The sequence below is a fragment of the Gobio gobio genome, assembly GCF_949357685.1.
Source record: "Gobio gobio genome assembly, chromosome: 6".
Taxonomy (NCBI): Eukaryota; Metazoa; Chordata; class Actinopteri; order Cypriniformes; family Gobionidae; genus Gobio; species Gobio gobio.
This window is the reverse complement of record NC_137102.1, coordinates 17,162,687-17,177,150: the sequence shown is the minus strand read 5'-3', so window position 1 is coordinate 17,177,150 and position 14,464 is coordinate 17,162,687. Positions and strand designations below refer to the sequence as shown.

The window sequence follows — 14,464 nt, the reverse complement described above, 5'->3', positions numbered from 1 at the left end:
CACAGCACTGTCTATTCCTGCCAGCAGCTATCAATAAATCAGCGGTCTGCGTCGACTGATTAGTTGACCACATTTAGTCACAGAGACGAGAATCTGCTTCAGTCTGTACATAGTGTGTCTTTTAAGCCGGCCAGTGTACACCACCAGTCAAAGGTTTGGAATCATTAAGATTTAATAATGTTTTTAAAGTCTCTTCTGCTCACCAAGGCTGCATTTATGTTATTAAAAATACAAAACAAGCTGTAATATTGTGAAATATTATTCAAATGTAAAATAACTGTTTTCGAGTTGAATATATTTTAAAATGTCATTTATTCCTGTGATGCAAAGCTGAATTTTCAGCATCATTACTCCAGTCTTCAGTGTCACATGATCCTTCAGAAATCATTCTAATATGATGATTTGCTGCTCAACAAACATTAAGGATTATTATCAATGTTTAAAGCAGTTGTATAAAACATTTTTTTTTAGGATTCTTTGATGAATAGAAAGTACAAAAGAACAGTATTTATCTAAAATAGAAAGCTTTGTAACATTGTACTACCGTTCAAAAGTTTTGGGTCGGTAAGAATTTATTATTTTTCGTTTTTTTGGGAAAGAACTTAAAGATATATAAAGATAATACATGTATTCAGCAAGGATGCAAAAAATTGATCAAGGGACAGTATAGACATTTTTAACCCATAAGAACCCGGACCAATTTATCCTTATAGGAAAATGATGGGGCATATAAAACAGGCTTAATGGACCACTTGTAACAAGTTTCTGCAGTTGTTTTTGAAATACAACCCCTCCTTGTGAGAGATCTGTAATGTTACACATATGTGACATTGGGCGTTTATGATAAAAAAAAATTTGTTACATATATGTCACATTGGGCATTTATTTCTCAGTTAAAAAAAAAAGCATTTAATATTTTTTGTGCTAAATAGCAGTTTTTGTCTGTTTCTTTTCTTTTCCACAACATTTATCAAAATTATGCTTATTATTAAAAAATAATTAACAAAACATATCAAGCCATAGACGGATCTTCCAACACTTATCCCCTGCTTGCTGATTTTAAGAATCATTGTTGTCAGTGAGATGTAGACATGCTAGTAGAGTCTGAAAACAGTTGCGTAACATTTTGTCAGCCACCATGGTATGTAATTTTGTCATTTTCCCAAGTATGCATGATTTCCTGACATTTGGTGCAGATCATGCGCAGATCAATAGTACCAATCAATATTTCAATTATATTAAACAGTGCTGTTAACATTTTTCTGAGTCCCAGATTTTATATAAAACATAGAGAAAATATATAACACTAAAACAAATATTGAATCTGCTAAATTAATTGAGCAGCTCATTAATATTTTTCTTAATATGACAAATACATAACATCAAAATTCCACCAACTGTTGTAAGGCTAACAGCCCGATGTGACATATATGTCACCACAATATTTTCATAACTTGTTTTATATCAATTTGTTTAAGAAATGTATTAAAATCAGGTAATCAAGTGTAATCTATGATAAGTTATTAAAATGTTAGAATTGTTGCATGGGTTTAAACATACCTTTAGTAACAAAAACAAGCGTATTAAAAAATTGCTCACACTGCAATATGTGTTAACCAGACAGACCACCATTTTTGGAAATGTTGCCATGGCAACAAAAAATGCACAAATTGTCACATGACTGAACCTGGGTGTTCCTTATATGTCACTTAGGGACTTCCTGAGTTGAAATTTAGGGATATTGCTTTAAAAAGACCTTTCCAGATAATCACCAATGTTTGTGACACCCGTGTCACTGTGGGTTCTTATGGGTTTTTAATGTTGCAAAGGCTTTATATTAAAGATAAATGTTGTTCTTTTGAACTTTCTATTCATTAAATAATCCTGAAGTTTTCAACATTGATAATAATAATAAATGTTTCTTGAGCAGCAAATCGGCACAGTAGTGAGTAGTGATGCTGAAAATTCAGCTTTGAATCACAGAAATAAATTACATTTTAAAATATATTCAAATAGAACAAAGTTATTTTGAATTGTAAAAATATTTCACAATAATACTGTTTTTGCTGTATTTTCGATCAAATAAATGCAGCCTTTGTTGAGCAGAAGAGACTTCTTTCAAAACCATTTAAAATCATAATTAATCAAAATTATAAATCATTAATAATGATTCCAAACTTTTGATTGGTAGTGTAGCTGTGAATGTTTAGTATACACTTTCGAATGTCCAGCTTTTGCATTTATAGTGCTTATGAAAACATAGTCAAGTCACTTGGAGATTTTTAAACAGGCCACGAGGGGGTCCATGAAAAAAAAAACTTGTAACCATGTTAATTTAAGATTATTATTATTATTATTATTACTGCTTAAAATACACTGCCTAATTTATAATTAAATATTCTCCAGATAATATTTTAATAGTTACTTTTGACCTGTGACACATACAATTAATATAAAAAATATAAATACAAACAGAGGCCAGCTATTTAATTTTGGAAACATGTTGCCGAGATGTTTTTTCTCTAACACAGTTTAAAAGGTTCTTTATGAATGAAAATATATAGCTGCTATTATATTTTAGGAAATATAATTAATCATATTTTGGGGTCTTTGGTATTAACAACTTTGAACTCCTGGCTTACAATAGCTATCACTTTTGCCTGACACTCTCACTAACTCTTCTTTCACACATAAGCTCATTTTCAGCATTAGTGCATATTGGTTCACTTAAGGAGGAGCGGGATCTGTTTGGCTTAACAGGGTCTTTAGCTTTGCCACCTGGAGAATTCCACCTAATTTCTAACTTAGTGTGTTCTCCATCAAAACGCAATCTTAAGCAGAGCACAAATTAACTGTACTGTAGATTGCACATGTAGAATGCCTAATAAAGCTCAGGAGTGATGCAGGAAGCCCCTTCATGTGTGCTGAACCAGACTGGTATTCTATGATCTCAACGGAGATCATAAATTGGTGAAAGTCTGGTGAATGTGACTCATCTCGGTTCAGCAAATCAGACTGGAGGTTGCAAGGATTAGAGGTTGATTTAAGTACGCAAGTGTAAGCCAGATTATCGCTTTACAAGATGAGTGTGGTGTACTGAATTCAGCCCAGAACTTTTCAGGCAGCCTGTGATTTGACTCCTTAATCTGGGGAATATTTTTAGGTTTTGACTTTCGCAGTGATTTCTTGGCACGCACTTGCATGCAGTTCGATATGTGTGAGATTAATTTTAAGATTAATTTATGTCAGGAACATGTATGAAGAAAAACAAGGGCACATTCAACCCTGAAATAATGGAAGGCTAACCTCTACAAGTGAACTGACTCTAAATTTACACCTAATTTACTGATTTGATTAGTGCCGAGGTAGAGCGTCAAGCACCAGCATTATGGGAGGAAAAAGCTCAGAAATAAATCTTTAAAACAAAGAGACATTTTATTGACCCATTTTGAATTTCTATTTAGAATCATTCTCAAACCTTATATACAATTACATTTAATCATTATTACTTGCCTGTAAAAACTCAACACTGGCAAAGACAGAACAAATAATTGATTTGAAGACAGGTAGTTTGGTCCATTTTATGTCACTTACTGTTATTTTTACAATAACAAGTATTCTTTTACTCTTGCTCAGCATTATAAAAGCAACGCAAATGAAGACTGTAAGGGAGCACAAGCGGCACCTTGTTTACATAGCACAACTTGTGAGGATTGCGCAGACGTATCAGTGCCAAAGCTCTCTCTTCGTGTCCTTGAGGATTGAACTCTTTCAGCTGAACTTTCCTGTAAAGGAAGGTTGTCTGCTGTGTACATCTATCCCATCATATCAGAGTGGTAAAGAAGTAACAAAACACTAAAGGAATTGTTACCTTTAAATGCTAAGTAATCAAGCTCTGGTTTTATTTCATTTCAGAGCTATTCATATATATTTATTTATTTATTCATACTTATATGTACATATTTAAACACACAAATCTTTTAAAAATCTAGGTGTGAAATCAGAAATGCCCTGCTATGAAAGATCACAAGCATGAGTTAACTCTGTTGGACAATTACACAATTCATTCAAATGCACTTTTGTTAGCATGTAGCGGTTTCCCTGTGTCACAGACAGGCCCATACGGAATCTGTGTGCATGGAATGCTTCGCAGATTTCCGCAGAATTGGAACGGCCATCATTCACAAAATGTTTGAATCCTTCACATTTATTTAGTGAAATATTTGGCTAATCTGTGATGTTCATGGTGTTTCCCTGCCTACGGCTTGAGATGGTGGAAGCATCCCCGCAATCTTACGCAGGACAAGTGGTTTGGAAAGTGGATGTGTGATTGGACAAATGTCCACAGAATTCTGACGAATTTCGCAGATTCCGTCTGGGCCTGTTCTTCAGTAGCCTCTTATAGTCTTACGGTATGCATACAATAGATGCCAATTGTGTACTAGTACACCGTGAACTAATCCACAAATAAATTGTGATTTGGCAAGACAGGAGATGTTAGGAACGCAAGCCATTTCTTTTTGAGGATGACTCTTTTTTTTGCATATCCACACATCTCTGCCTGCCATCACAAACTGCTGTCGATTACATCGAGTCGCTATACTTACATAATAATTTTAAAGTCTCTTTAGGTGGCCTGTAGTCTTCTACTCGTCTAGCATCTTCTCAATAGGGAATAGTACTTTTACTTGCGCCCCCTGTTGGATAGGAGGTTGACTACTTCACAAGACATAAAGGAACTTCAGAGAAGAACTTCCCTGACTGGTCCAAAGCTCAGTCCACCACATCATGGACGGTCTAGAGTGATTCTCAGACCCCGTTTCTGTGCAGATGAAGCAATAAGAGTGTCCTTCTATGCTACAACGGACTAACGTCCCATCTCTTTCCAGTCACGCTTCACTCTTCTTCGACACAGAGCGCAGTTTCAATCATATTAGTGATGCCACTGAAAGCATTTGCTGGTGAATTCTGGGCTGGGTGGCTGGATTGGTCCCTCACAGAAGCGTGCAAGTGCCCGATTTCTTATCATCTGAACCACCGGATGATTCTTTCCGGTTGGGGTCGTTGAGCTCATCAAAGAGTCCTGTTTCAATCATCTCCGTTTGCCAGGCAATGGACACAGCACCTGTGCTAAACTCCTTGAAGAATTTATCATCCTTCGCATCAAACTCAATACCCTTGATTTCAGAGAATTCAGCAATGTCACCTGTATCCTTTGCATAGACAACGTTGGGTTTGGGCACCCAGGGTGGATCGATAAGGCCGGCCTCCAAGCGAGCAAAGTTGATGGACTTGAACCACTCATGCTTCCTTGGATCATCACCCCTGCGAACATAGTACAAGTGACAATTATACATCCTGACCACGTGGGAAAAGAAGTTTGATGCATTTCACAATATTGCCTTCATGATGAACCAAGAAAATCAAAGCTTTTGGTCATTATTACATTTGGCTCAAATGAAGAGATATACAGTATGTTGACCTTATTGGTTTTTATTCTCCAAAAAACCTAAACAATCTTCTTCGCCAAGTCATACAAATTTGCTACAATAGCTTTGACTTGTAGGACACTGGCAGTCCTACCCTTGTGATGACCGATTTCAAACAGGTTAAGGTGCACATATACTGCTTTAACCTCTGACCACACTGAAGAATCAGGAGGTTAAGAGGGATAGAAGGACTTACTTGCAGCCAAGACGTTCATCAATCTTCTTCTTGAGGAACTGCTTGATGATGTCTATGGTGGCAGCGTCAAAGTTCTTGTGCTCAAACTTGGGTTCCTCATTGATGATGCGCCTCTGTACCTCCTCCTTCTCCACCTTCTCCTTCTTGGCTTCAGGGCCTTTGAAGGGGGTGTAGCCAGCCACCATTTCATAGATACTGCAGCCAAGGGCCCACCAGTCCACTGATGTCCTGTATGGGATTTCAGTGAGGATTTCAGGTGCCATATATGCACCCGTTCCAGCCTGTGAAAAGAGACTGGAACTTTAATATTTTCATTTCATGTGGGAAAGATAAAATGCAAAATGATTCCTTTGTATAAAACTGTGATGGTTTGTGTAGCATATTTGTTCATCAGAGGTGTTTTATGCAAGTATTAACTTATCTATTGCTCGTACCTTACTTCCTCTTTGCCAGAAAGAGGAAGCTTAATCTTAATCCTCTACCTGTCAGGTGTCATGTGCCGATCCACTGTGATGAAGCGGACTTATATAAAGACAAACATTCTTAGGCTCAATGGACATGTGTACCTTTTGTGTACAGACATGCTTTCACCTAGAGTCATTCATTAATAGCTATACAGTTAATTCAACACCAGAGCTACTGTAACTCTTCAGTTTACTAGCATGGCTCTAACTGATCACTATGGGCACTTAAAAACTCACTTTATGGGATATACTAAACAACTAAGATGGGCAAAACTGTTGTTTTTTGGCTACATAAACTAAAATGTAATGATTACAAGGAAAGATGCCCAGTCATTGTGCTAGGTTAACATAATTAGTTTACCTAAGCTAGAATGATTTAGACCTTCAGACCACTAAAGATATAGTTTGTGCATATAGTGTAGTTACATAAATCAAACCAGAAGATAAAGGCTCTAATAACAGTCAATAAAATGTTCATTAGAGACAAAAAAGAAAAATGACAGCAACAAGCAGCAATAACCACTTAGTCTTTAAACAGTCAAAATATAAAACAAATATAAAATGCATCCCCCTCCCTCTGCCTTTGGCTGTCTGATCAGAGACAGATTTGTGTAATTCTTTCTAAGAGGATCAGGAGTGTAAAGCCAGCCAAACCCCCGGTGGTTCAGCTTGGGCTTCAACCTGCACTGAGGACTCAAGAAGGGCATGGGATAATAAGCTTAGGGTCACTGCATAAGAGTTGGTTCATTTTGACATTTGACATATATCAAAAATGAACAAGTCATGAGGGGCAGCACTGAGTATGCTACCTCTTTTTGTCCAAAAGTGTGAGTGAGAAAAATATGAATGGGTGACCTACACTACTGCAAACAAAGAACAAAAAGGTAAAACAGTTCAGGAAAGACATGATGAAGTTAGTATATTCCCCATTATAATATTTATCTTCAACAATACATCTTTGAATATGACGACTGTCTTAACAGCTTCTAACGTTTAGATAACCACCTTCTAAAATGCCTTTAAACTCTGGGAATATGTTAAATGTTCAATTAACTTAATTTATAAGCTTCTCAATTGCTAATGGTGTATTTTCCTTTTGCCATCGCTGATGCTGAACTGTGTTAATAAACATCACAACAGCAATGTTACAATAACTGTTTTATTGGCATGAGATAGAGACTAAGTCACGATTGCTGCACCTCTCGCCTTTTGGGTTGAGGCGAAGCACTTGTGGGCCTACTGAATGAAGTCGAATTATTGTTTCATAGAACCATTAGCATAGTTTAGTTGGAAGCTATAGCAGAGTTTCACCTCAGAAAAGATTATGGAATAAATACTGACATAAATTGGGAAAATAAATATAATTTAATAAATAAAAAAAACATTTCAAGAAACCCCTCAATCACAATTATCTGCGGACCATAAATTGAAAAGCTTAAAGAGACAATGAGCCAAGGGTGCAGGTAAGGACACAGCAGCTACCTGGTCCTTGTATTGCTTCTGCATGCTGTCTTTAGGTCTGTTTACTGGTGCAGCTGTACTCAAGGTGATGAAGATCACCAGGAATTATATAACAGGTATAGAACACGCTAACACAGCAGTAATCCAGTGTAAAAGACGAACAAGCCGAGGTCACTAACAGTGTTACTGAAAATCTCCAGGTGGCATATAAAGACTGCTAAACTTAAACTAGTGGTCTCAAGATGTGGTCAGAGGACCACTAGTAGTCTGTAATGGAGTCCAAGTGATCAGCAAGTTGATTGGCAAAAAAAAAAAAAAAAAAAAGACTTAAATAATAACTATAATTGCAAAAAGCAGAACATTTCATTATTGAGTAATTAATCAGTTAATTGTTATAATTTTATTATCAAATATTTCTGTTTTCTATGTCAGTGCACATAAGAGTTCGGTCCAACTTGGTTTAGGCTTATTAGCTAAAAGTTGCTGTCTAATTTATTTTCTTTCTTCATCTTTTAGTTTAATTTCAAATGGTGTAGTATAATTCTGAAGTGCTTTCTTTGCATATATATATAAGTGCATATACTGTATATATGGATTGGTGGCTCAAGACAGGATTGATGTTGAACCCACAAGTAAAATATGGAGTGTTACTGTAAGTAGTCTGTAATTTCGTTACAACTGTTTTACTGTTACAATGTCCACCTCCTGAAGAAGTTCGAGAATCACTCTCCATACTTCCATTCTCATCCCACACAAGCATACGCAAGTGCTATCCGATGCATTTACCCATACTAATCACAGCATAGAGATGATTAACTCACCTTTTGGGTAATGGTCTTTCCCTCAGGAATCTCCACAGCAAGACCAAGATCTGAAAGACGGCACTGGCCCAGGCTATCTAAGAGCACGTTCTCTGGCTTCATGTCACGGTACACAATGTCCATGGCATGCAGTTGCAGTATCCCAGTTGTAATCTGAGCTGTATAATAGATGATCCGATCCATTTCGATACCCTTCTCACCAATGTTATAGATGTGATACTTGAGATCACCTCCATTCATCAAGCTCATGACCAGGCAGAGATGGGTTTTGGTGTCATAAGCATATGCCAGGCTGACGATGAACAGGCTGTTAATCTTCTCCAAGATCTTCTTCTCCAGCAGGGCCATTTTCTCACCATGTTTCTTCTTGAGACGCTTCTTGCAGAGCTTCTTGCAAGCATACATCTGGCCGGTGTTCTTCACCTGCACTGCACACACCTGGAAGTGTATACGATCAACATGGTCAAGTTTGAGAGGCTACATCATAATATCTTTGATTCAAGATGTGTACTCATCATCTAAAATGTATGCTAATAGATGAATAAAACCTACCTCTCCGAATCCACCCTTTCCGAGTGTCCTGAATTCGTAGAAGTACTTATCTGTGATTGGCTGTTTCTCATACTCTTTCCATTGCAGAAACTTGTCGAAGAGTGGGCTTGTCTGGTAATCTGTAAACGGTTTGCCTTTTAAGAATTCTTTGGTGGCTTCCTTCACCTGTGCCATCACCTCCTCGAAATCTTTGTCAGAAACCGCCTTGCACTTGGTTGCTACATCTCCAGTCAGGAAGGTGAGAGAGCTCTTGGAACCATCTTTGCAGAACTTGTTGATGATATTTGTACGGGCCTTGTCTTTGGCAGCAGCCTCTGACAATTCCCAATCGTACAGGTCATCTATAAATTCCGCAGCTGTGGAGTACTCTGGTTCCGCTTGCTCGAGGTATTGGCGGAAGAACTTCTTACCTATAGGCTGCTTTTCGCAGAGGGACTCAAAGTCCTTGTCCAGACTCGTCCTGAGTGCCTCACATTGTTCCGTCTTGGGCAGAGACAGACTTCGGCGACGTTTCTTCATCTCCTTGTCATCCCCCCCTTGGGCTTTCAGGTAGGCTGTGTTGGCCACCAAATTATCAAGTCCCCCCATGTCACACATTTTGGCGGCTGTGTCAGGTTACTCGCCCAAGAGAAATGGAAGCTCCGCACACTGCTTTATCAGGCTAGAAGATGCTACTGCCAGTGGTCAGTGCGTTTGTGTGCTACTCGCTTTGAAGCCAAAGCGCGAATGAGCCACTAAGACGCACGCACCTGCAGACCAAGACACACTGACAACCCAGTAATTACTCATTTAGAATTAAATACCTGCGAGGGATTTTCACTTAAGTATATTTGTGTGGCCTATACTCAGCTACTATTCAAGGAAAGAACTTATAAGAGGGTTCTCCTACTAAGAAGCTTTAGGGCTGACTATATTTAGGCAGATGCAGAGCGCAGTCAACGGGTGGCCATCGGGCTCTGTTGTCTAAACATAAATGGTGATACGATGAGAGGAGCAAAAATGTGGGAGCTAACAGCTCAGCATGGAGCATACAAAATGCTGAGGCTAGCAGGACGCACTAAAACATAGGCCAATGGCTAATGTGCTATTGCAGCACCAAATACCAAAAAGGGGGCTAATGTCCATATGCTGATACAATCAATCATATGATTTTACTGGTTAGCTTTTTGTTTTTAATTTAGCATAATCATATTTAGAATTTAGTTAAATGTATCTTTCTACCTTTCACCACAATTGATGTTACAGAACTGCTCTATTGACAGTCATAAAGTGTGTCAATATGTTCCTGCCAAATGCTTTCTGTCTTTTCTACTGTATTATCACTCAGAGACTCATCATGAACAATCCCAATTTACACATGCTCACTGGTGTGGCACTGTGTGTCAGATAACTGTAAGTAGGTGTTTTTTCTACTTTGTAAGAGCAAAACAAGATTTTGGTCATTATTGAGCATGTCTATTTATGCAGGAATAAAACATGAACATAGTGATGTACATTGTTTAAATGCAAGAAAAGGGTAATAATAATCCATCACATGATTTGTCCAGTTTGTTCTGCTCATCTCGTGGTCTTACCAGGTAAATTCAGTTTATGATGATGTTACTGTATGTTAAAATGGCATTTGTCAGTTCTCAAACTTCTTACCTTCAAGGGTTGCACTCTGCTGCACTGGCCTCATTTCTGCAGTGAGCCAGTCTCTCTTCGACCTGCTTTAATGAGCATTACCTTTCACATTAATTCCTTCATTTTACTGTGCGTTGAACTGTCCCCCACATCATATCTCACACTCATCTGAAAAAGAAAATAAATATATAGATTAAACTATTTAGTATATATGTAATGTAATTTATAATAAAAATAAAAATGATATATAATCATTAAAAAAAATTATTGAAACAAGATGAAGGAAAAATATATCGTGAAAAGGCAAAATGCAAGTCTTATGGAACAAGATGGACCTCATTGGTTACAGTTCTGCCATCTTGACATGGATTTCGTATGCTCCAGTCAGGGGTCATGTAGTACCAGGAATTACACAATTCGCCTACTGTTTAGGGGAGATCTCTGTATCTAAGACTGTGTGCATCAGTATACGCTAATTCAGTCCACTAAAGCTAGTTAATCCATACCAAAAGTAACTTATGCTTGTAAAACAGAGTGGGAGGAGGGGGTCTCATTCACATTCACTGAGACGTTAAAGCTGCTCAATCAAACTTTCTAGGCCATGTTGAACACCAGCCAAGTATATGCAGCTAAAGGGATGCTTCAGCCAAAAATGAAAATTCTGTCATCTTTTACTCACCCACAAGTTTCCCACACTGATTTCCAAACCTTTTTAGCCACAAATAAGCCTACATCTTCCGTCCTCTTGAAGGGATAGTTCTCACAAAAATAAAATTCTGTCATCCTTTATGTCATTAGGTTGTTCCAAACCTGTATGAATTTCTTTCTTCTGAACACAAAATAATATTTTTAATAATGTCGTCGGTATAAACAGTTGATGGACCCCATTGACTTCCATAGTAAGTACTCTGGAAGTCAATGGGACGGTTTAGTTACCGTCATTCTTCAAAATATCTTCTTTTGTGTTCAGCAGAAGAAAGAAATTCATACAGGTATGGAACAACTAGGGGGTGAGTAAATGACAACAGAATTGTCAACTATCCCTGAACTAAGGGATTTGGCTGAAAAGGTCAATATCAGTGTGTGTGTGTGGGGGGGGGGGGGGGGGGGGGGGGGCACATTAAACATTATTTTTTTTATAGGCTGTTATGTTACAGTCTGGAATAGTTTCTTTTTGTATTGGCTTTTGTGTGAAAACGGCAGGAAAAGCAATTAGGCCTACATATTAGGCTATATTATACATACTGCACAAACACAATATGTTTATAAAGAAGCATGTAAGTTTAGTTAATTAAAGGACGAGTACATAACTGTACCCATGGTCAAATGGAATTTCTGCACATATTTGCTCTGTAGATTTGACACAGCTAGGCAATCATCTGTCTTTCATGGCAGTAGAATCGCCTTGTCTCACCTGGAGATCGCCTCCTCTTACAAGAGAGGATTATGAAGGTGGTGGAGGGAGAGAACAGACTAACAATCCCCGATCTGCTTTTAACCCACAGACACAAGCTACTGAGCAGATCAGCGGGTCACTCGCACAAATGGCAAGATACAACAGGAACATTTTTAAGTCAATTATGTAGTTAATATAGGGCCAATCTGATATCTGATTTTATTCATTTATTTATCACAAAAGATCAAATATAGGCTATCAAGCGCAGCACATTCACTGTGTCCACTGCATGTCTACTACACCTATTAGTCCTTTTTTTGTGAATATAAAGTCAGACTGACAACAAATTTGCCCACTAGATGTTTAAAATGAGGAGATTATAGTCTAACGGGGTTCATTTGAATAATGCCTCATCACTGCATTGCCTGTAAATGTCAAGATTTGTAAAAAAAAAAAAAAAAAAAACATTAAGCAGATCTAAACACAGTGAATAGTTAGGTTTAGTTGTTTGCCTGTTGGGTCCTCTTTTTCTAATTAGACTAGTAGAGCTCATGCTTAAAGTCAAACCAGTCCCAGTGTCTTATAGCATCATGTCAAAAGTGACACTGCCCTCTAGTGGATAACTGTCATTAATTATGCCATATCATTATGAACTGGTAAGAATCATTACAATTGCGGAAAGAACTTTGACTGAGAAACATCTTCCTCTCAGATGGACAGAGAACTGAGCAAGAAGGGCTGAAGGTTTCTCAGCATGCCATGAACACAATTAACATTTTTCATAAATTGATTTATTTTGATAAGTAATTGGTTGGGTTTTCCCTCTATCTGTGACATATAGGGTGAATTCAGATAAAGTGGGACACTTTTGGTTAAACAAGTAATTTAGAGGGTTTTTTCTTTTCTTTATTACGTTTGTTAACTTTAAGGCCCAGCTATAATACTTCAATTTGAATACAGCTCATATAATGTGTTATTTGCAAGATACCATTAAACATTTTGAGATGCACTTCAGACAAATGTATTTTCAGGTAAAATGGGCCGGCTGGTCCATGCATCAATATTCTATTCAAAATCAACATATTTTTGATCTTCATACATTCTGGGACCAAAAAAAGCACTTTTTCTAATGCACAAATACACTATAAACAAATGACAGAATTGTGTCCAGCGCTAGTTTTACAGAACTAATTTAAGAGATAAATAAAGCATCTTACCGGCACACTGTACTACTGTTGATAGGCTAATACTTCATATCAGAAACAGCAGTAAAGTTTAGTAAGACGTGAAAAACCTTACTTTACTTTACTTTTTTTTATGAATGCGACTGTTTACGGAAAAATTTTTTATTATGAAAACAACTTAAAGTCTTTGCATTTCCTAATTCCAGTTGGAAACGTGTGCAGTGGTTCATTACTGCCCTTTTGTGGCCTGGATGAGAATGACAATTCACCTGCCTCGAATTGAGTAGCCTAAAATGTTAGCTTATAAATGTATATAATGTTATAACGCGATAGACACGCTCATGTTTTGAAAACGCTGCTTTCTTTTTTCTTCTTTTTTTTTACATAAACAAAGAAGGAAGCAATCACAATGTAGAACAAATAAACAAGAAAAAAAGGAAAGAAAAACTCTAACTCTAAAGTATTGTGGAAGGACTTTTCCCTATGTGTTATTGAGAACATTTATAAGGCTTTTTCTTTACTTTGGGAAAAATGTTTTGTTTCAAATTGTTAATTTGAAAAAGAGTATTTACAGAAAAACATGTTTATATAAATATGTAAAATACATATTTTTTTGTTTTATACACATAAGAAATTACTTTTTATGTTTTGCTCGCAGAAATACAGCATTGCTTTGAACTCAAGTCGTGCTTTCACTTCTCCTGCGCGAGCTATTGTGACGTCACAAATAGAATTCTAGAATTCGCCCTTGAGCTTAAAAATGCAAAACTCACTCGCTCATTTTGTAGTAGGTTCGAAGTGGTCAGAGAACAAAGTACAACGATACAACGGCGTTAACGATAGAACAGTTATCATGGGTCAACTCATTTGTCGTCCAAGGATAGAGTCAGTTAGGGAGAGTGTACTCGATCAACCCTGTGTAGTACTACTCAAATTTAATTCCATCCCGGAGGAGAACCATCTTCAGCGGCTTGATGAGATAGATGATAGCGAGGAGGCAAGGAGAGAGGAGACAAGGAGAAAGAAGAAGTCTTGGAGGTGGCACTCTAGAAGAAAAACGTACAACATCGCAAAAGCTGAGAAGTTCTACCAAGTGGTAACTGGAGACAATATTGATGGTAAAATCACATGACCATGTTATATTTGACTCATTATCTCAAAAAAGGCACTTAACTATTTAAATCTACATGACACAGGTTTGATTAATGTGTGATTCTTCAATTAGGGGGACTTCATTTCACCTTTTTATATGTAGTTGTCACACATACACACACATGT

General features: G+C 37.3%; 1 protein-coding gene across 1 annotated transcript; it reads right to left on the bottom strand.

Moving 5' to 3' along the window:
• Positions 1–3,411: 3,411 nt before the first annotated feature.
• grk7a (G protein-coupled receptor kinase 7a) lies at positions 3,412–11,055 on the bottom strand. Its single transcript, XM_079818499.1, has 5 exons — positions 10,942–11,055; positions 8,984–10,774; positions 8,432–8,869; positions 5,686–5,966; positions 3,412–5,325 (listed from the first exon to the last, which is right to left on the bottom strand). The coding sequence occupies exons 2-5, from the start codon at positions 9,578–9,580 to the stop codon at positions 4,995–4,997; spliced, it is 1,647 nt and encodes a 548-aa protein (XP_079674625.1). The 5' UTR covers positions 9,581–10,774; positions 10,942–11,055; the 3' UTR covers positions 3,412–4,994.
• Between the last annotated feature and the right edge of the window lie 3,409 nt (positions 11,056–14,464).